The sequence below is a fragment of the Rhinoraja longicauda genome, chromosome 21 (genome assembly GCF_053455715.1).
Source record: "Rhinoraja longicauda isolate Sanriku21f chromosome 21, sRhiLon1.1, whole genome shotgun sequence".
Lineage (NCBI taxonomy): Eukaryota > Metazoa > Chordata > Chondrichthyes > Rajiformes > Arhynchobatidae > Rhinoraja > Rhinoraja longicauda.
In genome coordinates this window covers 24,919,269-24,942,420 of record NC_135973.1, presented here as the reverse complement: position 1 = coordinate 24,942,420, position 23,152 = coordinate 24,919,269, and the positions used below count along the sequence as shown (strand labels likewise).

The 23,152-nt window shown below is 46.1% G+C and overlaps 1 protein-coding gene across 2 annotated transcripts in view; it reads left to right on the top strand.

The window, feature by feature from the left end:
* The window catches only part of cacna1ha (calcium channel, voltage-dependent, T type, alpha 1H subunit a), a 170,417-nt gene extending 159,923 nt beyond the window's left edge, over window positions 1–10,494 (top strand). For both annotated transcript variants that reach the window (XM_078418152.1, XM_078418151.1), the window contains exons 30-33: window positions 3,184–3,513; window positions 5,208–5,394; window positions 6,189–6,361; window positions 8,267–10,494. In XM_078418152.1, the coding sequence (XP_078274278.1) occupies window positions 3,184–3,513; window positions 5,208–5,394; window positions 6,189–6,361; window positions 8,267–9,493 (1,917 nt within the window). In that variant the 3' untranslated portion in view covers window positions 9,494–10,494. The remainder of the gene's footprint in view (window positions 1–3,183; window positions 3,514–5,207; window positions 5,395–6,188; window positions 6,362–8,266) is intronic.
* The last annotated feature ends 12,658 nt before the right edge of the window (window positions 10,495–23,152 follow it).

Sequence of the window (23,152 nt, the reverse complement as noted above, 5' to 3'; positions counted from 1 at the left end):
CCTGGGCTTTATTGTCCTGTGTTCTACAGATGGGTACGTGATGGTTGATATGAACGTGGTGGGCCAAAGGGCTCCTTTCTGTGCTGTATGACTCTAGGGTGGAGCAGTGGTGCAGCGGTAGAGTTGCTGCCCGACAGCGCCAAAGATCTGGTTCGATCCTGACTACGGGTGCTGTCTGTACGGACTTTGTGTGTTCTCCCTGTGACCGCGTGGGTTTTCAGGTTAATTGGCTTCTGTAAATTGTCCCTAGTGTGTGGGATAGAACAAGTGTACGAGGCGATCGTTAGTCGGCGTGGACCCGGTGGGCCGAAGGTCCTGTTTCCAAGCTGTATCTCCAAAATTAAAACTAAAACTATGAGATCAACGGTAGCTGATGACTTTGTTTAGGTCTGAACAATAATAATTCCGGTCACACTGTAAAGATATCTTCCCCTCATCCAAATAAATCACTGACTGATTTATCAATGAGGTTTTTTGGCAGGCTTCCTGCAAAATCTAGCTGCGGGTTGTTTAAAATTAGTTAAGCTTGCTACTTGTGGAATTGACAGGAGTACAAGTTCAAATAGAGAATGATTTGCCACTGGGATTCTACCCACAATGAACAGGAATTCAAATGAATCAACCACGTATGGTGGATAGGTTGTGACCTCAATGGGTGTTTGATCAATGAAGAAACTATAACGGCCACAGGGAGTAAGATACTGTTTTACTGCCACATGAAAGACAAAATAAAACCCGGGCCTCCGGCGCTGCAAGTGCTGTAAGGTTAGCAGCTCCACCACCGCGGGAGAGCGAATTTACAAATGGTCTACTTAAATTCCTTAAGGAAATAAAGGGAATAGCAGTCAGGAGTCGCCTCGTAGAAGGGAAAATCTAGTAGGTTTTTGAAAGAGAGACTCATTGCTGAACAATACTGACTAAAGAGCAATTGTAGACTGTTCGGAATAGTCAATGTGCTGATTTTATCATAGGGCTTTGGCGAGGAATACCGTGATGAGATGCAAGTGGTTTATCGGACTGATCTGTACCTTAGAGTTATTTCAAAGGCTCATATTGTGCACGTTATTTATTCCTAAAAGGTGTATTGCAATAAATGTAAATCTTGGCCACACTCAGTAAAATGATTGCATTCACTAACAGACTAAGTGTGAATTAAATCATCTCATATTTCACATTAAGAGCATTACTTCTTCATTATTAATTTAATTATTAAATTGTGATGAAAGACTAAAGAGGAACGGAGACCTTTACACCTCTGAATGATGTGCTGAATATTTCCAACATTTTCGTTCTCATTGCATGTTTCTAGTGTAAATTTATCGTTCTTCGTTCATCACCTGTGCGTTGAAAATCCAACAACCCCACCCCTTTTCCAGCTTTTAGTTTTGTTGAGAGATACAGCATGGAAACAGACCTTTCAGCCCACCGGGTCCACGCCGACCAATGATCGCCCGTACACTAGTTCCATCCTACACACTCGGGACCATTTACAGAAGCCAATTAATCTACAAAACCCGTACGTCTTTGTGGTGTGGGAGAAAACCGGAGCACCCGGAGAAAACCCACGCGGTCACTGGGAGAACGTACAAATTCCATGCAGACAGCACCCGTAGTCAGGATCGAACCCGGGTCTCTGGCGCTCTAAGGCAGCTACTCTACCGCTGTGCCACTGTTCCTGTATACATTCATTCTGAAGACTTGTCCATCTTCTCTCGAGATGCTGTTTGACCCACTGAGTTACTCCAACACGTTGTGACTTATTTTGCAAACCAGCATCTGCAGTTCCTTATATGTGTGTATATGTATCCCTCACTAAACCAGGCTTCCCATCACAACTCTATTCCCGGTCTCACAGAATTCTAAATCATTATTATCATTTGGAAAGTCACATTCGCACTCAAGATTTCACCAGGCCAGAGTATTTATCTCTCACCACTTGACTCGAGCACTTTGTGTGTATCTATGGTGTCATGAAGTCATTGAGTCATACAGTGTGGAAACAGACCTTTCGGCCCTCTTTCCCGCACCGACCAACATGACCCATCTACACTAGTCCCACCTGCCAGCTTTTGGCCCATATCCCTCTAAACCTGTCCTATCCATCATGTACCTGTCCAAATGTTTCTTAAACATTTGTTAGTGCTTGTCTGAACTACCTCCTCCGGCAGCTCGTTCCATATATATATATACCACTCTTTGGGTAATAAAGTTACCCAGAAAGGGCGGCCACGGTGGAGCAGTGGTAGAGTTGCTGCCTTACAGTGCTTGCAGCGCCGGAGACCTGGGTTCGATCCCAACTACGGGTGCAGTTTGTACGTTCTCCCCGTGACTGCGTGGGTTTGCTCCGAGATCTTCGGTTTCCCCCCAAACTCCAAAGACGTACAGGTATGTAGGTTAATTGGCTTGGTGTATGTGTAAAATTGTCCCTAGTGTGTGTAGGATAGTGTTAGTGTGCGGGGATTGCTGGTCGGTGCGGACTCGGTGGGCCAAAGGGTCTGTTTCGGCGCTGTATCTCTAAACTAAACTAAACTAAACTAAATCAGGTTCCCATTAAATCTTTCTACCCTCAACTTAAACCTGTGTCCTCTGGTTCTTGATTCCCCTGCTCTGGGTAAAAGGCTCAGTGTGTTTAGTATACACTGGAATTTAGAAGGATGAGAGGAGATCTTATCGAAACGTATAAGATTATTAAGGGGTTGGACACGTTAGAGGCAGGAAACATGTTCCCAATGTTGGGGGAGTCCAGAACAAGGGGCCACAGTTTAAGAATAAGGGGTAGGCCATTTAGAACTGAGATGAGGAAAAACTTTTTCAGTCAGAGAGTTGTGAATCTGTGGAATTCTCTGCCTCAGAAGGCAGTGGAGGCCAATTCTCTGAATGCATTCAAGAGAGAGCTAGATAGAGCTCTTAAGGATAGCGGAGTCAGGGGGTATGGGGGGAAGGCAGGAACGGGGTACTGATTGAGAATCATCAGCCATGATCACATTGAATGGCGGTGCTGGCTCGAAGGGCCGAATGGCCTCCTCCTGCACCTATTGTCTATTGTCTATTGTTTCTCTGCTCTATCCCACTCCTCTCAGGTCTTTATCTCACTGATGTTTGCGGAGTCACCCCATCTATTCCATTAACGTTAATCGTTGTTGCTAAACGCTGACACTTTACCCCTCTGCATTTGTTTTGCAGGATACTTTGCGGGAATGTGGGAGCGAGGATAGGAATTGCCTCACCTACCTGCCCATCTTCTCCCCCATCTACTTTGTCACGTTTGTCCTGATCGCTCAGTTTGTGCTGGTCAATGTTGTGGTGGCCGTGCTCATGAAGCATCTGGAGGAGAGCAACAAGGAAGCCAAAGAAGACGCCGAACTTGATGCTGTAATCGAGCAGGAAATGTTACTTGCACAGGGAGCGGCATCCGGCAGCTCCGGACTTTCCCCTAACCCCGACAGCAGAGCCTTAGGCACCGGCCTGGATTCACCAAGACTTGAATCCCCAGGACACCTAAAGCAATTAACAGTGAGTGTGATGGAGTAACTCAGTGGGTCAGGCAGCATCTCTGGAGTACATGGACAGGTGGTGCAGTGGTAGAATTGCTGCCACACAGCGACAGAGACCCAGGTTCGATCCTGACTACGGGTGCTGTCTGTGCTGAGTTTGTACGTTCTCCCTGTGACCGCGTGGGTTTTATCCGGGTGCTCCGGTTTCCTCCCACACTCAAAGGCGCGGAGGTTTCTAGGTGAATTGGCTGTGAATTTGCCGTAGTGTGTAGGATAGTGCTAGTGTACGGGGATCGCTGGTCGGCGTGGACCCGGTGGGCCGAAGGACCTATTTCCACACTTTAACTGTATAAAGTCCAAAGGCCATTCTTCAGAACCTGACTTGACGCATTACCTATCCATTTTCTCCAGAGATGCTGCCTGACTTGCTGAGTTACTCCAACATTTTGTGTCTATCGTTGTTATAAACCAGCATCGACAGTTCGTTTGTAATACAGTGGTTGAATATTTTGAGAGGCATAGATAGGGTAGACAGTCTGATCCTTTTTCCCTGCGTGGAAATATCAAATACCAGAGAGCATAACTTTAAGGTGAATGGGGCAAAGTTTAAAGGGGATGTTTGGAACAGGTTTTTTACACAGAGGGTGGTGAGTGCCAGGGGCAGTGGTAGTGTCTGTGTCAAACATGATGCCATCTCCTCTATCTGGACATGATGCATATCACTCCGTCCCCTGCACATCCATGAGCCTTTCTAAGAGCTTCTTAAACACCACTATTGCATCTGCCTCCACCACCACCTCTGGCAGCGTGATCCAGGCACCCAGCACTGTCTGTGTAAAAAAACTTACCCTGCACCTCACCTTTAAACAGTCTGAAGACGGGTCGCGACCCAAAACCTCACCCATTCCTTCTCTCCAGTGATGCTGCCTGTCCCGCTGAGTTACTCCAGCATTTTGTGTCTGCCTTCGATTTCAACCAGCATCTGCAGTTCTTTCCTACACATCTTTGCCTTTCTCACCCTAAAGCTACGCCCTCTAGTCTTTGACATCTCCACTCTGGGAGAAAGGTTCCAGCTGTCTACCCAATCTTTGCATCTCATAATATTATATATTTCTATCAAGTCTCCCCTCAGCCTCCAGCGTTCCGGAGAAAACAATCCACGTTTGCCCAACCTCTGCCTGTAGATAATACTCTCTACTCCTGCAAAACCTCTCCGGCCCCCTCTGCAAAGCCTCCACGTCCTGCCTATAATGGAGTGACCAGAACTCAATACATTTCTGTTGCCAGCATTGATTTGTTCTGGCCTTTTCTCACCTCCAGTTCCCCCCCCCCCCCATCTTTACTTTCAGTCCGAAGAAGTGTTATGAACCAAAACGTCACCTATTCCTTTACTCCAGAGATGCTGCCTGAGCCACTGAGTTATTCCACCATTTTGTGTCTATCTTCAGTATTAACACAAAGTGCTGGACTAACTCAGCGAGTCAGGCAGCATTCCTAAAAACGGGTCCCGACCAGAAAAGTCGCCTATCCATGTCCTCCAGAGATGCTGCATGACCTGTTGAGTTACACCAGCACCTTGTCTTGTGCGCATCTGCAGTTCCTTGTGTATACTCCAAATGTTCATGTTGACTGTACCTGTGCTACATGATGGTTGTATAACATTACACGGCACAAATGATTTACAGACCTGCCTTGTTACTTTATTTTAAACAGGACGATCCTCTAAATAGCAATTCTGGAGAAGGGAAACAAACAGAAAACTTGCTAACAGTTCGAAAAACCTCAGTGTCTCGAATGCACTCTCTGCCAAACGACAGCTACATGTTCCGCCCTGTTAGATCAACACAGACTCATTTCCCGCTGCCTGAAGTCGAGCCCTGTGAGATTATATCGCCCGCAGGTAAGGGATTACATTTGAAAATATGGTGGGTGGGACGTAGATCAAAAGTTTTCAAAGTTGTTTTTTCCCTCTTATCATTAGTCACAGGAGTAGAATTAGGCCACTCGGCCCATCGAGTCTACTTTAGACATTAGAGATAGCAGCGGGGAAACAAGCCCTTCAGCCCACTGAGTCTACGCCGACCACCGACACACTAGAACTATCCTACACACGAGGGACAATTTACAATTTTATCGAGGCCAATTAACCTACAAACCTGCACGTCTTTGGAGTGTGGGAGGAAACCGGAGCACCGGGAGAAAACCTGTGGACGCACACGCTTGTCGGTTTATTGGCTTCGGTAAAAATTGCTAATTGTCCCTAGTGTGTAGGATAGTGCTAGTGCATGGAGATCGCTGGTCGACGCGGACTCAGTGGGCCAAAGGCCTGTTTCTGGACTGTCTCTAAAGTCTACATCTCTAAAGTCTAAAGTGAAGAAAGAATCTCTTTTTAGGTCATTAGTATGTGTAGATTGTGCATGCTAGTTCACCTTCACTATATATATATAGCATCACATTCACTATGCATGCTGCACATTCCACACACGATCCAGTCCGGATCTTCACTCCCACCTTGACTATGTACGCTGCCGGTCGCTGCCTTCCAGGCAGACCGAGACCAGACTGCGAAGACAATAGCACTTATTGTTACCTCCGCTTAAGTACAAATAAAACTATGAGTTGCAACTCTTGTGCATTGGCATGAATACACAACAGTATCTTTCTTTGTTCTCTGACTTATTTCTCTGATGATAGGCTCGGTGACTTCATTGCATTCTCAGCCCACTGAGGTCCCTGCTCATCTTGGAGTTCCCTCGGATGGAATCCACCACAACCATGCATCGACCGGCCACGTCACCCTTCCCAAAATCCCACCTCCACACAGAGCGCCCCGTTCACCCAGTATGAACAGACTGCTGCACAGACAGGTACACGATACCATAGAACTTAATTTTTTTTCCAGGAGGGAAATTGATCTGCCGACAGTCATAAAACACAAAATGCAAGAAACATGAAATTAAAGTGATGAGTGGAAAGGATTGGGGATGTGCAAAGATTGGGGGGGGGGGGGGGTGGGGTGGAGGGGAGGGGGGTGGGCGGGGGGGAGGAGGGGAGTTTATCCACCCCACGACAGAAGGAGGAGGAGTTGTACGGTTTGATAGCCACAGGGAAGAAGGATCTCCTGTGGCGTTCTGTCCTGCATCTTGGTGGAACCAGTCTGCTGCTGAAGGTGCCCCTCAGGTTGACCAGTGTGTCATGGAGGGGGTGAGCTGCATCGTCCAGGATGCTCCGCAGTTTGAGGAGCATCCTCCCCTCCAAGACCAGACCAGCTCCCACGAATCCAACTCCGCCCCCAGGACGGAGCCAGCCTTCCTGATGAGTTTATTAATTCTATTGCCATCCGCGGCCTGCGCCCTGCTGCCCCAGCACACGGCAGCGAAGAAGATGGCACTGGCTACCACTGATTGGTAGAACATCTGCAGCATCTTACTGCAGACGTTGAAGGAGCGGAACCTTCTCAAAAAGTACGGCTGGCTCTGTCCCTTCTTGTACAGGGCCTCAGCGTTCCTGGACCAGTCCAGTTTACTGTCAAGGTACACTCCTGGGTATTCGTACTCCCTGGTAAACTGCACATCCACACCCTTGATGGAGACAGGGGACAGGGGTGTTCCTCTCCTCCTAAAGTCCACCACCAACTCCTTAGTCTTGTCGGTGTTGAGCTGCAGGTGATTCAGCCCACACCACTCAACAAAGTCGTTGATTACACCTGTGTTCAGCTTCCCTCCCCTCACTGATGCAGCCCACAATTGCAGAGTCATCTGAAAACGTCTGCAGGTGGCAGGAGTCCGAGTTATATCTGAAGTCCGAGGTGTAGATGGTGAACAGGAAGGGAGAGAGGACCGTCCCCTGTGGGGCCCCTGTGTTGCTCATTAATTACCATGTCTGAGACACAGTTGTGTGGCCAGACGTACTGTGGTCATCCAGTCAGGTAGTTGGTGATCCAGACCACCAATGGATCATCCACCCACATCATCGTCAGCTTGCTCCCTAGCAGTGCAGGCCGGATGGTGTTAAAAGCTCTGGAGAAGTTAAAAAACATGACTCTCACAATGCTTCCCAGCTTATCCAGGTGAGCATAGGAGCGATGGAGCAGGTGGATGATGACGTCCTCAACCGCCATCTTTGGTTGGGAAGATCAATTTATTGATGGATCTTGCCTTGCAAAATCCTTCAGAAGTAAATTCTACTAAGGCATATTGGTTCAGCTTAGGACAATAACCAATGGCATTTGCCCTAATATGTGCTCAGTGTCTGTTTTGTAGCACGTTTTTTGTGAATTCATTCTTATACTGTGAACTGTTTTAACAGCGGCACAGTGGCGCAGCTGGTAGAGCTGCTGCCTCACAGCGCCAGAGACCCGGGTTCAATCCTGACCTCGGGTGCCGTCTGTGTGTCGAGTTTGCACATTATCCCTGTGACCGTGTGGCTTTCCTCCGGGTGCTCTGATTCTCCTCCCACACTGCAAAGACATGCAGGTGTGTAGTTGAATTGACCACTTGAAATTGCCCCTTAGTTTAGAGATGCGGCTTGAAGAGGGGCCCTTCGGCCCAACGAGTCCGTGCCGGCCGGCCAGCGGTCACCCCGGACACTAACTCTATCCTACACATTAGGGACTATATACTGGGGATTAGAAGCCAATTCACCTTCAAACCTGCACGTCTTTGGAAAATGGGGGGAAACCGGAGCACCCGGAGAAAACCCACGTGGGTCACAGGGAGAAGGAACGTCTTCTAAAAATGCAACGCCTGACGTTTTTCTGTGTTGTATTTTAGGAGTCTATGAGGAATGACTCTGTGGATTGCTTGAATCCTGATACCAAGAACAGCCTGCAGATCCAGCCCAGCGACGGTCTGCACCCAAATCTTCCGCCTCATTGCGTCTTGGTTCCGCCGCTGATACACCCCACGCCGCTGTCGCCCAAGGTCAGCCCGCAGCCCTCGCCCCTGCTGGAGCAGCATGGCCGGCAACCCAACGTGGTCCGCACACGCAGCCAGGTGTACAGCCAGCACAGTCTCTGCAGCCGCTCGCCCAGCCACGGCCACAGCCACGGCCACGGCCCGGACGCCTCCCTCTTCAACTCCGGCGACGTGGCAGACGAGGAGGTGCAGCGCATCAGCGAAGGGGCCCGGGGCCGCCGCAGGCCGTCCCAGGCCGCCGGCCCCTCCCTCTCGCCTTTCCTCTCCCCCGCCACGTCCGACGCGGCCTTGAAGAACTCCAACAGCTCCTCGCACCTGGACGGCGCGGCCGGGGAAAAGAACCTGAAGAGGTTCCGCAGCATCGACGCTCAGGGGATGTTGATGAAGCCCCTGTGGGTGGGGGACTCCCGGAGACACTCCATCGAGATCTGCCCATCCACTGACCAAGACGACGAAGATGCCCGCTGGGTGCTTGGCTGCCAGCCTCCCGGTGAAGACAAGCCAGAGCCTTCTCTCCGTCTTCAGCGGGATCCTGACTACGTTCCCAGCGCCCGGAGGAAGGAGAAGACGAGCCCGCCTTGCATCTCGGTGGAGCCTCCTGCGCAGAGTGGAATGGGGCCGCTTCCTCTCAACGAAGAGTCCCAGCCAAGGATACATTTGCGTAAGCGCACCCTCTCCAGCGAGTCTGTGGTCCACAGGGATTCTTCAGAACTGGCAGATGCCAGGCCAAGCGATCCGGCAAACTTACCAGAGCACCGCATACCCCCCTCTAGTCAAAGGAAGCACCTCACCGTCCCAGACTTCTCCTTCGATCATCCCGACCTCAGCTCATCGAGCAGTTTGTCCAACCTGTTTTCCGACAACATTCCCTCAACTCCCGGTGTCTCTGCAAACTCCAGTGTGGAATTGATGGCCACTGAACCGAGGAAGGCCGACCATTTCAGAAAGGCCGGTGAAAGCCCAGACCCTCACAGGCCCGAGGCCAGTAAAGACATCCTCAGCGTCAACAGAAGCCCCCTTAGGAAGCGCGGACTTACCCGAATGGTTAGCACACGAGAAGATACGGATGATCTTGTGATATAGCTGGCATGGGTCCACACACGCGCGCACACACACTGGGGGCAAAATGGACTTAATCCATGCCAAGCAACCCACGCAAAGCAGAGACAATCACTCTGGCTGGTGGCACGTGTTGTTTGATCGCTTGGTGAGGCTTCACTGAGTTTGTGAAGGGATGCAAAAAAAAAAGGGATATGCAAACATTTTTTGAATGGAACTTGATTAGCTCCCCATAGCTCAATCACATTGATTTGAGTCAGAATCGTGTACTGGCACTTTATTGTGGAAATCCACAGTATACAGAAGTACAGAAAAGATAAGAACTGTACAATGCTGTAATGGTTGCAATGTACATACAAATAATTACGTATTAGTGACAAATAATTTAATTATGTCTTCATAATGCACATATTTTTATATAGAACAGTAATGTTTTGCACACTTAAAATCAAAATCAACGTTGAGTGGTGTTTTCTGGTGTTTGAGTGGAATGTATATAATTTAGATTTTGTCTTTGTTTGTTTTCCATTTCTGCTTGGTCACATTAGCCGTATATTCTAAGTGTTTACTTTTACTTTGAGCATAAACCTTCTTTTCCGAGAACCAAATTACTACTGGATTGTAGTCAGTGCAATAATAGATTAATTCATTGTTCAGATTTTTTCTTTGTTTTAAACGATCGTGTTTTCAACCAGTCTAATTTGCAATAAATTAAGGAGACCATAGGACGTACTAATAACAAACAAGAAAAAAAGAAGTTAAAATTAAACGGCAAATTATTTATTCAATTGCATATTTTCGTTACAGTTTGGTAAGTTATTGATGGTATTTGTAACGTTACATGCATTTTCTGGTCAGTGGTGTTACATGTACTCTTTAAAAGCAAACCTGTTTCCGTTTACTATACTGCATCTATCATGCAAGGAATAGCTGTGACTTCATTCCTGAACACCTTTTCTGTGCTCAACTTTTATTTGAGCTTTCTGCCGATCTGTTTCACATACAAAATATGTTAAAATTGTTTTTAAATGTACAATAAATCAATGCTTATGTCTTTCAAAGAACTCTGCATTTTCACTGTAATACTGGGTGACAGCAGTAACTGAAGATGATTTACAGAAAGAAGGAACTTTTTATCTGCCATTTTATTTTTCAGTTTGAAAGAGAAATAATACTGACAAAAATGCAGTGTTGGAGTACTCAGCGGGTCAGGCAGCATCCATGGAGGCAATGGATAGGAGACAATTCAGATCTGGACCCTTCTGACGTCTGTAAAGTCGCCAATCCATGTCCTCCAAAGATGCTGCCTGACCCGCTGAGCTACTTTAAACTAAGCTAGACTACTATCACTGAAGACAGGTCCAGTCCCAAAACATCGCTTACCCATTCCCTCCACAAATGCTGCCAGACCCGCTGAGTTACTCCAGCACTTTATGTCTTGCCCACGATTGCAAGATCTGCAGTTTCTTTCGTGTCTCCAACAATACTGACAGAATGCTTTCCCAAAATTTGGGATATTATCAAATCTTCGCTTAAGGTGGAGAAAGACACAATGATACTTTATTGTCACAAGTACCTAAGTAGAGTGAAATTCTTTGTTTCTGCATACACTACACAAATTTGGCCATGTATCTGACATCTACAAAGTCACTGCTGACAAAGGTACAAAGAGCTGGACTAACTCAGCGGGTCAGGCAGCATCTCTGGAGGACATGGATAGGTGACGTTTTGAGTCACAACCCTTCTTCAGACCTTTCCTTTAAATGGGTTTTAGCAGTTTAGGGGGTTTTACATGGATAGGACAGGTTTGGAGGGATATGGACCAAACGCAGGCAGGTGGAACTAGTGTAGCTGCGACTAGTTGGCCGATGTGGGCATGTTGGGCCGAAGGGCCTGTTTCCACACTGTATCACTCTATGACTCTATGACTCTTAAGTCTGTGGCCTGGAAAATCTCAACCCAGAGATGACATAATTTTATCTAAAATGCCATCACAAAATGTGATGAGCAACGTTGTGCCATGTGTGCCTTCGGTATTTCAGGAAAGATAATGCAGGCGTGAGGCAACATATGCATACGTACTATGGACAGATGACATTTCAGGTCGACTGATTGTGGGGCGGCGGGAGGAGAAGAAAGCTGGAAAAGGGGAGAGGCAGGAACCTGCGTAGCAGGTAATGGGTCGACACGGGTGAGGGGGGTGGTTGAGAGGCAACTGGTTGGAACAAAGGCCAGAGATAGGAAAGGAAGGAAGGTGTGAGACAGGTTTGAAGAGTTGCGCATTGTAAAGCCAGAGGGAGGAAAGCGGCGGAAGGAGGGGTGGGGGGGGGGGGGGGCGTTGAGTGGAGGGGAGGAAACAGGTGGGAGTCCAGGTGGGGTACAAGGGAGGGAAGGGGATGGGGGGGAAGAGGGGGTGGAGGATGTGGGGGAGAAAGGTGGGGTTTGAGGGAGTACCTCAACCTGAAACTGCACACAATGTTGGGATCATCATGATGTCCAACTTAGATGGTCCACATCAATTACTCAACGTCCCATCATCTATTGACTTGAAGATCCTATCTACAACAGCCACCCTAGTTTGCCCCAGGGCTAAATGCAAGATTAAGCCCATTGCTTTGCCAGCTCCCTCCATCTTCAATAGTCAAGAGGGTCAGGAATTTTTTATTGACTTATGTCCTGAAAAGGAACAATGAAATTCTTACTTGCAGCAGCACAACAGATATGTAAACATAGTACTCTCTAAAGCCCGTGGTGAACAACAAAAAGAAGTACAGTATATATTAAAAAAACAAACAAATAAAAAATCGATCTTAGTGCAAAGTCATATATAAATGATGTCCCAGAACCATAACCATATAACCATATAACTACAGCATGGAAACAGGCCTGTCCGGCCCTACCAGTCCACGCCGACCATTCTCCCTGACCTAGTCTCATCTACCTGCACTCAGACCATAACCCTCTAATCCCCTCCTATCCATATACCTATCCAATTTACTCTTAAATAATAAAATCGAGCCAACCTCCACCACTTCCACCGGAAGCCCATTCCATACAGCCACCAACCTCTGAGTAAAGAAGTTCCCCCTCATGTTACCCCTAAACCTTTGTCCCTCAATTCTGAAGCTATGTCCCCTTGTTGGAATCTTCCCCACTCTCAAAGGGAAAAGCCTACCCACGTCAACTCTGTCCGTCCCTCTCAAAATTTTAAAAACCTCTATCAAGTCCCCCCTCAACCTTCTACGCTCCAAAGAATAAAGACCCAACCTGTTCAACCTCTCTCTGTAGCCTAAGTGCTGAAACCCAGGCAACATTCTAGTAAATCTCCTCTGTACCCTCTCCATTTTGTCGACATCCTTCCTATAACTTGGCAACCAGAACTGCACACCATACTCCAGATTCGGCCTCACCAATGCCCTGTACAATTTTAACATTACATCCCAACTTCTATACTCGATGCTCTGATTTATAAAGGCAAGCATACCAAACGCCTTCTTCACCACCCTTTCCACATGAGATTCCACCTTCAGGGAACAATGCACAGTTATTCCCAGATCCCTCTGTTCCACTGCATTCCTCAATTCCCTACCATTTACCCTGTACGTCCTATTTTGATTTGTCCTACCAAAATGCAGCACCTCACACTTATCAGCATTAAACTCCATCTGCCATCTTTCAGCCCACCCTTCCAAAAGGCCCAAGTCTCTCTGTAGACTTTGAAAATCTACCTCACTATTAACTACACCACCTATCTTAGTATCATCTGCATATTTACTAATCCAATTTGCCACACCATCATCCAGATCATTAATGTAAATGACAAACAACAGTGGAACCAACACAGATCCTTGGGGTACTCCACTAGACACTGGCCTCCAACCTGACATACAATTGTCAACCGTTACCCTCTGGTATCTCCCATTCAGCCATTGTTGAATCCATCTTGCAACCTCACTATTAATACCCAACGATTTAACCTTCTTAATCAACCTTCCATGTGGAACCTTGTCAAATGCCTTACTGAAGTCCATATAGACAACATCCACAGCCTTGCCCTTATCAATTTCCCTGGTAACCTCTTCAAAAAATTCAAGAAGATTAGTCAAACATGACCTTCCAGGCACAAATCCATGTTGACTGTTTCTAATCAGGCCTTGATTATCCAAATAATTATATATATTGTCCCTATGTATCTTTTCCATTAATTTTCCCACCACAGACGTCAAACTAATAGGTCTATAATTGCTAGGTTTACTTTTAGAACCTTTTTTAAACAAAGACACAACATGTGCAATGCGCCAATCTTCCGGCACCATCCCCGTTTCTAATGACGTTTGAAATATTTCCGTCATAGCCCCTGCTATTTCTGCACTAACTTCCCTCAATGTCCTAGGGAATATCCTATCAGGACCTGGAGACTTATCCACTTTTATATTTTTCAAAAGTGTCCGTACCTCCTCTTCTTTAATCCTCCTAATTTCCATCACTACTCTACTTGTTTCGCTTACCTCACATAATTCAATATCCTTCTCCTCGGTAAATACCAAAGAAAAGAAATTGTTTAATATCTCCCCCATTTCTTCCGGCTCAACACATAGCTGTCCACTCTGACTCTCTAATGGACCAATTGTATCCCTCACTATCCTTTTGCTATTGACATATCTGTAGAACCCCTTGGGGTTTACTTTTACATTACTTGCCAAAGCAGCCTCATATCTTTTTTTTGCTTTTCTAATTTCCTTCTTAAGATTCCTTTTACATTCTTTATATTCCTCTAGAACCTCATTTACTCCCTGCCGCTTATATTTATTGTATATCTCCCTCTTTTTCCGAACCAAGTGTCCAATTTCCCTGGAAAACCACGGCTCTTTCAAATTATTATTCTTTCCTTTCCACCGAACAGGGACATAAAGACTCTGTACTCTCAAAATTTCACCTTTAAATATCCTCCATTTCTCTATTATATCCTTTTCATAAAACAAAAATTTCCATTTCACTCCTTTTAAATCCTTTCTCATCTCCTCAAAATTAGCCTTTCTCCAATCCAAAATCTCAACCCTTGGTCCAGATTTGACCTTCTCCATAATGATATTGAAACTAATGGCATTGTGATCACTAGACCCAAAGTGCTCCTCAACACATACCTCCGTCACCTGACCCATCTCATTTCCTAACAGGAGGTCCAACACCGCCCCTTCTCTGGTAGGCACCTCTACGTATTGCTGCAAAAAACTATCCTGCACACATTTTACAAACTCCAAACCTTCCAGCCCTTTAACAGAATGTGATTCCCAGTCTATATACGGAAAATTGTCTATATACAGAGTCTATATAGTTTGGAGCGTATTTGGAGGTTGTAGTGTTTAATAGCCTGATGGCTGTAGGGAAGTATCTGCTCCAAACCCTGCACGTTACAGTTTTCAGGCTCCTGTATCTTCTTCCTAATGCCAGGTGAAATGAGAGTGTGGCCAGGGTGGTGTGGGTCTCTGATGATGCTGGCTGCCTTTTTGAGGCAGTGACTCCTGTAGATCTCCTCGATGGTGGGGAGGTCAGCACCCGTGATGGGCTGGGCAGTGTTCACCACTTTTTGCAATCCTCTTCATTCCTGGCCGTTCAACTGGCCGAGCCAGGCCCTGATGCAACCAGTCAACATGCTCTCTACTGTACATCTGTAGAAGGTCAAGAGGGTCGTTCTCCCTGTGACTGCATAGGTTTTCTCCGGGTGCTCTGATTTCCTTCCACACTCCAGAGACGTACAGGTTTGCAGGTTAATTGGCTTTGGTTAAAAATAGTAAATTGCTAGTGCAAGTGGATTGCTGGTCGGTGTGGACTTGGTGGGCTGAAGGGCACGTTTCCACACTTTATCTCTAAACTAAACTGAAATAACCTAAACTAAACAGCCAATGAGACAAACAATGGGCACTTCATCACAAATCGTGCTTTTCCAAGTTGTGTTTAACAGTACGAAATCTCAACCCCATAACTTGCAATAATAATGTGCGCGATAGTAACATTATGTTGGAAGTTTGGACATTGTTTATCTTTTCTTTCAGTCTCACTTTCATGGAGAGAAATCTGTCAAACTCTTCTTTGAAGATTCAGAAGCTGTGCCGAATTTAAACGTTCTCCATATGTCGTGGAGAAAAATTAATGCACCGAGTTAGAATGTTATTAATGTGTCTCCTGTAAGCAGCCCAACAAAATGAAAACCTCCTCCATTTCACCCAGAACAAAGTGAAAGGAGTTTAGTTTGGCTTGCTCCACTTTCAGACAGGCAGAAAGCTGTTCACAGTTTGGCATTAATTGGGACTGATAATGTTAGTATTATTTCAAAAGGGTAGAAGGATTGGTCTATTCAGAATGAAGTGGTCATGAGTGTTTAGGATTAAGGCTCATTAACGTCGGGGAATGAATCCATTCTGGTTTTATCTCCATGAAGCTGACCTGGGAGTGCTTGTTAAAATTGAATCTTTTTTTTTTACCATTTCTGTATCACTCTGAGCAGCAGTGACAAAGAAATCGTTATTTTAAATTATTTCTAATGGGCTGCATTTCCAGGGCATAATCCTGGATTTGGGTTTCTTTTGCTACTCAATGAACAGTAATGACTTTGCTATTTCTGAATAATGCGTTGACATTTGAAAATTCCCACTGAGAAGCTTGGTGTTTCAAAGAAGAGTCAAAAGCTTAATGAATTTAGTTAATACATTAATGATTTACACTTCTGCAGGAAGGTGAATGTGATGTATTTAATGTCATTCCTGCGGAGTGCCGACTGTTTCATTATATGCAGGATCTCGGTCTAAGTTTATTTCGCAGCTTAGGGACTGCATGCTAGAAATTGAGCTTATTATAGCTAGGTACCATGTATGTAGTGGGCCAATGGGCCTGTTTCTGTGCTCTATGGTTCTCTAACTGGTCATCATTACAAATAACCATCAAACAGGCTAGACTCCCCACCATTGATTCCATCTACTCTTCATGCTGCCTTTGGGAAAGCAACCAACATAAACAAGGACACAGAATGTCTAGGAAGGAACTGCAGATGCTGGCTTATACTGAAGGCAAACACAAAATGCTGGAGCAACTCAGCGGGTCAGGCAGCATCTCTGGAGAATAGGAACAGGTGACGTTTCAGGTCTGAAGAAGGGTTCCAACCCGAAAGGTCACCTGTTCCTTTTCTCCAGAGGTGCTGCCTGACCCGCTGAGTTACTCCTGCTTTTTGTGTCTGTCAAGGACACTAAGTGCTGGAGTAACACAACAGTTAAGCAGCATTTCTGGAAAACAGGTATAGGCAATGGGTATAGGTTCAGCTTGGGACATCTCCTAACTCACAAGTTCACAAGTTATAGGAGTAGAATTAAGCCACTCGGCCCATCGAGTCTGCGCCGTTCAATTATGGCTGATCTCTGCCTCCTAGTCCCATTTCCCTGCCTTCTCCCCATAACGCTTGACACACGTTCTAATCAAGAATTTGTCGATTTTTGCCTTAAAAATATCCACTGACCTGGTCTCCACAGCGCTCTGTGGCAATGAGTTCCACAGATTAACTACCCTCTGACTAAAGAAATTCCTCCTCACCTCCTTTCTAAAAGAGCGCCCTTTAATTCTGAGGCTATGACCTTTGGTCCTAGACTTTCCCACCAGTGGAAACGTTCTTTCCACGTCCACGCTATCTATGTATTTCATTATTCTGTAAGTTTCAATGAGGTCCTGCTCAATATTCTAAACTCCAGCGTGTACAGGCCCAGTGCTGTCAAACGCTCATATGCTAAACCACTCATTTCTCGAATCATTCATGTAATCCTCCTCTGGACCTTCTCCAGAGTCAGCACATCCTTCCTCAGATATGGGCCCCAAATCTGCTCCCAGTACTCCAAATGCGGCCTGACCAGTGCCTTATAGAGCCTCAGCATCACATATCTGCATTCCATTCCATATTACATTCCAACAGGAGAGGACTGCCCTGAGCCCTGCCGACATCCTGATCCCTGCTCAGCCCACTAGCACTGCCGTGCCACCCTTTACCCACTCCCCTTACAGCGCCAGTGTGGATGGTCTTCACAGGAGGGAGACCCGGGGTGTGTGGCACACACTCATCTCCATGGGTCAGGAACCGGAATGCACGCGAGAAGCAGAGGACACAGGTTTAAGGCGAAGGGGAAAAGATTTAATAGGAATCTGAGGGGTATCTTTTTCACACAAAACACGGTGGGTGATGGAAGGAGCTGCCGGAGGAGGTAGTTGAGGCAGAGACTATCGCAACGTTTTAGAAACTGTTGGACAGGTACATGGATAGGACACGTTTGGAGGGATATGGACCAAACGTAGGCAGGTGGGACTAGTGTAGCTGGGACATGTTGGCTGGTGTGGGCAAGTTGGGCCGAAGGGCCTGTTTCCACACTGAATGACTCTGTGACTCTGTGACTTCTTCAGGGGAGATGGGGGGGGGGAGGGGAGAAAGCTGGAAGAGAAGTGGGGATGGGACAAGGCTTGGCAAGTGATAGGCAGAATTTGAAGAAGGGTCCCGACCTGAAATATCACCTATCCATCCACAACTCCAGGGATGTTGCCTGATCTGCTGAGTTACTCCAGCATTTTGTGTCCTTTTTGGTCTATCAGCACCTGCAGTTCCTTGTTCCAACATAATTTAGCGACTTTTTTCACGCCACTCATTTCTACTTCTCCCCGCTCCCATCAGGCAGAAGATACAGAAGCTCAAAAGCACGCACCACCAGACTCAGGAACAACTTCTTCCCGTCTGTTATCAGACGTCTGATTAGTCCTACCATTACCTGGGGCACAGACCCGATTTCCAATCGACCTCATTGTGAACATTGGACTTTTTCTCTGGAACTGTTTGTTACATGTTAACAAGCACATTCAAAAAAACTATCTATTCCTCTCATGATCTTATACATAATTAGTCCTTTTGATTTTTAAAAATATTTTCAAAATGCCTGACCTGCTGAGTTACTCCAGCTTTTTGTGAATAAATACCTTCAATTTGTACCAGCATCTGCAGTTATTGTCTTATACGTCACCCATTCCTTCTCTCCTGAGATGCTGCCTGACCTGCTGAGTTACTCCAGCATTTTGTGAATAAATACCTTCGATTTGTACCAGCATCTGCAGTTATTTCTTATATTTAAAAATATTTTAACCTGTGTTTTACTTTTCTGGTTTTCCTTTGACTGATGTGGATCGGAAAGGTTCAGAGTGATATGGGACAAATGCGGGGAGATGGGACAAGCTTAGGTGGGGCAGTTTAGTCAGCGTGGGCTGAAGGACTTGTTTCTGTGCTCGATGACTCCATCATATAATTCAAAAAATGTTCCTAAAAGGTCGACACTTGACTGTGTTTTGAGCCCTTGCCTTTCATTGGAAGAGCTACTGCATCTTTTCTCTGGTGTTTCATTGCGACTTCCATTGTACCGGTTTAATTGTCTGTGTTCTGTGCTTTTGTTAAGAACAGCGCGCCGTCAATATTCAGAGCGCACGCTGTTTGTTGTTCTGGATTGCTCCATTGAGACGACCTGCACCATGTCTCCTCACAAAGACCTTGTTACTCTCTGAACCTCAGACAGATAGATGTGTGGTGCTTTTTTTCCCCCCAATATATACCTTTTATTTCATTTATTCACAAAATGCTGGAGTAACTCAGCAGGTCAGGCAGCATCTCAGGAGAGAAGGAATGGGTGACGTTTCGGGTCGAGACCCTTCTTCAAACTGTCTGAAGAAGGGTCTGAAGAAGGGTCTCGACCCGAAGGGTCTCACCCATTCCTTCTCTCCTGAGATGCTGCCTGACCTGCTGAGTTACTCCAGCATTTTGTGAATAAATACCTTCGATTTGTACCAGCATCTGCAGTTATTTTCTTATACTACCTTTTATTTCATTAGTGTCCCCGAGCATAACAAATATAAAGCATTGTAGACACACAGTGCTGGAGTAACTCAGCGGGTCAGACATCATCTCTAGATTACATGGATAGGTGGTAGGTTTCGGGTCAGGACCATTCTTCAGAGTCCACCTATCACTTGCCGGGCCTTGACCCACCCCCACCTCTCTTCAAGCTTTCACCCCCCAACCCCACCTCCCCACGACTATCCGTTCCCTGTTCCGACGTATTATGACCTTTAAGTGACCAGTAATTTAGCAAGGAAAACAGACACTGCAGGTTCCTGACAGAAAGGAACTAGAAATAGTTACAGTGTTTAAAAACCATGATGGTTGTAGGGAAGAGGCTGGACGTTGCAGTTTTCACCCTGGTATCTTCTTCCCGATGGCAGGAGTGAAATGAGAGCATGGCCATTGTGGTGTGAGTCAATAGACGATAGACAATAGGTGCAGGAGGAGGCCATTCGGCCCTTCGAGCCAGCACCGCCATTCAATGTGATCATGGCTGATTATTCTCAATCAGTACCCCGTTCCTGCCTTCTCCCCATACCCCCTGACTCCGCTATCCTTAAGAGCTCTATCTAGCTCTCTCTTGAATGCATTCAGAGAATTGGCCTCTGAGGCAGAGAATTCCACAGATTCACAACTCTCTGACTGTGGGTTGGCTTATTAAAGGACGGAGGCAATTATGATTTATCTCTGATGGTGCTGGCTGCCTTTTTTGAGACAGCGACTCTGTGGATCCCCTCGAATGTGGGGAGGTCAGTACCCACGATGGACAGGGCAGTGTCCACCACTTTTTGCAGTCTTCTTGGCTCCTGGGCGTTGGAGTTGCCGAACCAGGCCGTGATGCGACCAGTCAAGATGCCCCCTACTGTGCATCTGTAGAAGTTCAAGAGAATGCTCGCTGACGTACTGAATCTCCATTATCTTCTCAGAGGCATTGATGGGCTTTCTTTATAATTGTAAACGTGTGCTAGGTCCAGGAAAGATCTTCTGAGATGTGCAGGAATTTGACGATTATGGGCGGCACGGTGGCACAGCGGTAGAGTTGCTGCCTTACAGCGAACGCAGCGCCGGAGATCTGGGTTTGACCCCGACTACGGGTGCTGTCTGTACAGAATTTGTACGTTCTCCCCTTGACCTGCGTGGGTTTTCTCTGAGATCTTCAGTTTCCAACCACACTCCAGAGACGTACAGGTTTGAGAGTTAATTGGTTTGGTAAATGTTTTTTTTTAAATTGTCCCTAGAGGGTATAGGATAGTGTTAATGTTCGGGGATCGCTGGTCGGCGCGGACCTGGTGGGCCGAAAGGGCCTGTTTCCGCGCTGTATCTCTAAACTAAACTAAACTGAGGCCCTTGGCTCCATCGTCCCATCGATATAATTGAACATGTACAGGAATATACGTCCATATCACTGGGAACGGATGAAGCAAGAGTGGTTGAGCACTTCCTCAGTGGTAATTATCCTGTGAACTTGCAACTGGTCCATTGTGTTGCATCATTAAACCTTAAGGAACCTCCATCAATTACGATACCTGCCATCTGGAGAACTCGATATTTTGGAAGAGATAATCGAATTAACACTGGTATATGAAACATAATGCTTCCTGTGGCTTCAAATGACTCATTTCAGCATTAAAGACCGAGTGGCATAATCAAACTTTCTTAGTGGCTCCCCTGTCTTTTTGAACGTGCAATCCGTATTAGAGGAGGAATGGGACCCAAAGGCCCAATAAACCACTTGATGTGAAGGTGCAATAATTATCCAGCACGATGTTGTGACAAATCTGCTCATTTAATCATCGTCTGGGATGTAGAAAGAGACGGAAAATGTAGCGAGCATATGACAGAGAATTTTGACCCATATTCACGATGCACCCAATGCCAATTGTAAAAATGAATCATTCCGTTAGCTCATTAATGGACGGAGGCAACTATGATTTATCTTTGGTGCTGCACACTGGTAATGAGGGAGAAGATGGCTTGCCATTTGTATAATTATGCACAGACTGTTCCAATGAAAAATGGCACGAGCTAAAGTGTTGAAAAATTCACAGTTACTCCAGAAATAAAAGGAAATTCTTCATGTACGTCGTGATAAGTGATAGGGGTGTTCTGCTGGCTCGATGCCAACTAAACGAGATACAAGAAACTGCAGATATTGGAGCCACAAGGTGCTGGAGTATCAGGAGCAACAGAACCTATCCTATCACCAACTAGAGAGCAGTCCTGAGCTACTATCTGCCTCATTGGAGACCCTCAGACTATCTTTAATCAGATTTTACTGGACTTTATCTTGCATTAAACGTTATTCCCTTTATCCCATGTCTGGACACTGAGGGAGGCTTGATTGTAATCTTGTATAGTCTTGGATAGACTGGATAGCACGCAACAAACAGCTTTTCACTGTACCTCGGTACACGTGACAACAAACTAAACTACAACTCAGCGGGTCAGGCAGCATCTCTGGAGAACATGGATAAGTAACGTTTCTGGTCAGGATCCTTCTTTAGATTGATTGTAGTAAGGGGGGGAGAAAGCTGGAAAAAGAGGTTGGGAGAAGTGGGGAGGGATAAAGCTTGATGTGATAGGTGGATACAGGTGAGGGGTTGATTGGCAGATGGGTATACAAAACCTCCCTCACCTGTATCCACCTATCACTTGCTAGGATTTGTCTCATCCCCACCTCTCTTTCAGCTTGCTCCCCCCACTGCAATCCGTCTGAAGAAGTGTACTGAGCAAAAGTTTGCATATCTATTCCCTCCACAGATGCCACCTGACCCGCTGAGTAACTCCAGCACTTTGTGCTTTAACCAACAAAATGAATACTCATTATTTAGACACAAGGACCTCCAAATGATGGTTTACAAAAGAAATGACACAAAGTGCTGGAGTAACTCAGCATGTCAGGCAGTTTCTCTGGAGGACATGGGGAAGTAACATTTCGGGTTGGGACCCTTCTTCAGACTGATTATAGTAGGGGGGGAGAAAGCTGGAAGAGAGTTGGAGATGGGGCAAAGCCTGGCAAGTGATAGTGAGGATTGGCAGGTGGATGGACAATGGCCAGAGATGAGAAGAAGACAAGAAAAGCAGATGAGAACTCATTATTTGGCAAGAATCATTCTCACAGATTTACAAAAAACGCTAAAGGATCTTAACCCATTGATCGCAAACAGCCTCCACATGGACTGTGCATAGATTGACTATGTAGGCAGTAGATTGAGTGTGCAGGTTTCCAACTGCAGATATGGAGCCAAACATTTTCGTTCAGCTTGGCTATTAGACATCAGTGATGGAAATTATAAGGTGGGTACCTGTTGCAATAAGTATTTGGGGCAGCACAGTGGCGCAGCGGTAGAGTTGCTGCCATACAGCGCCAGAGACCTGGGTTTGATCCTAAGTGCTGTCTGTACAGTGTTTGTACGTTCTCCCTGCGACCTGCGTAGGTTTTCTCCAGGTGCTCGGGTTTTCTCCAGGTGCTCCAGTTTCCTCCCTCACTCCAAAGAAGTAGTATAATTGGTTAATTGGCTTTGGTTAAATTAAAAATGTAATTGTCCCTAATGTGTGGGATAGTGCTGGGGCCTGGGGGGAAATCGCAGGTCAGCGCGGACTCGGTGGGCCGAAGGGCCTGTTTCCGCGCTATATCTCCAAAGTCTAATGTCTAGAGTCTATTTATTATTCAAGTGCTTATAACAATGTTCTGACTTTTCAAATTTCTAGTTTTATTGTTACACATAAATAAAAATGCTAGATTAGAAATTATTTATTGATGAATTTTTGTA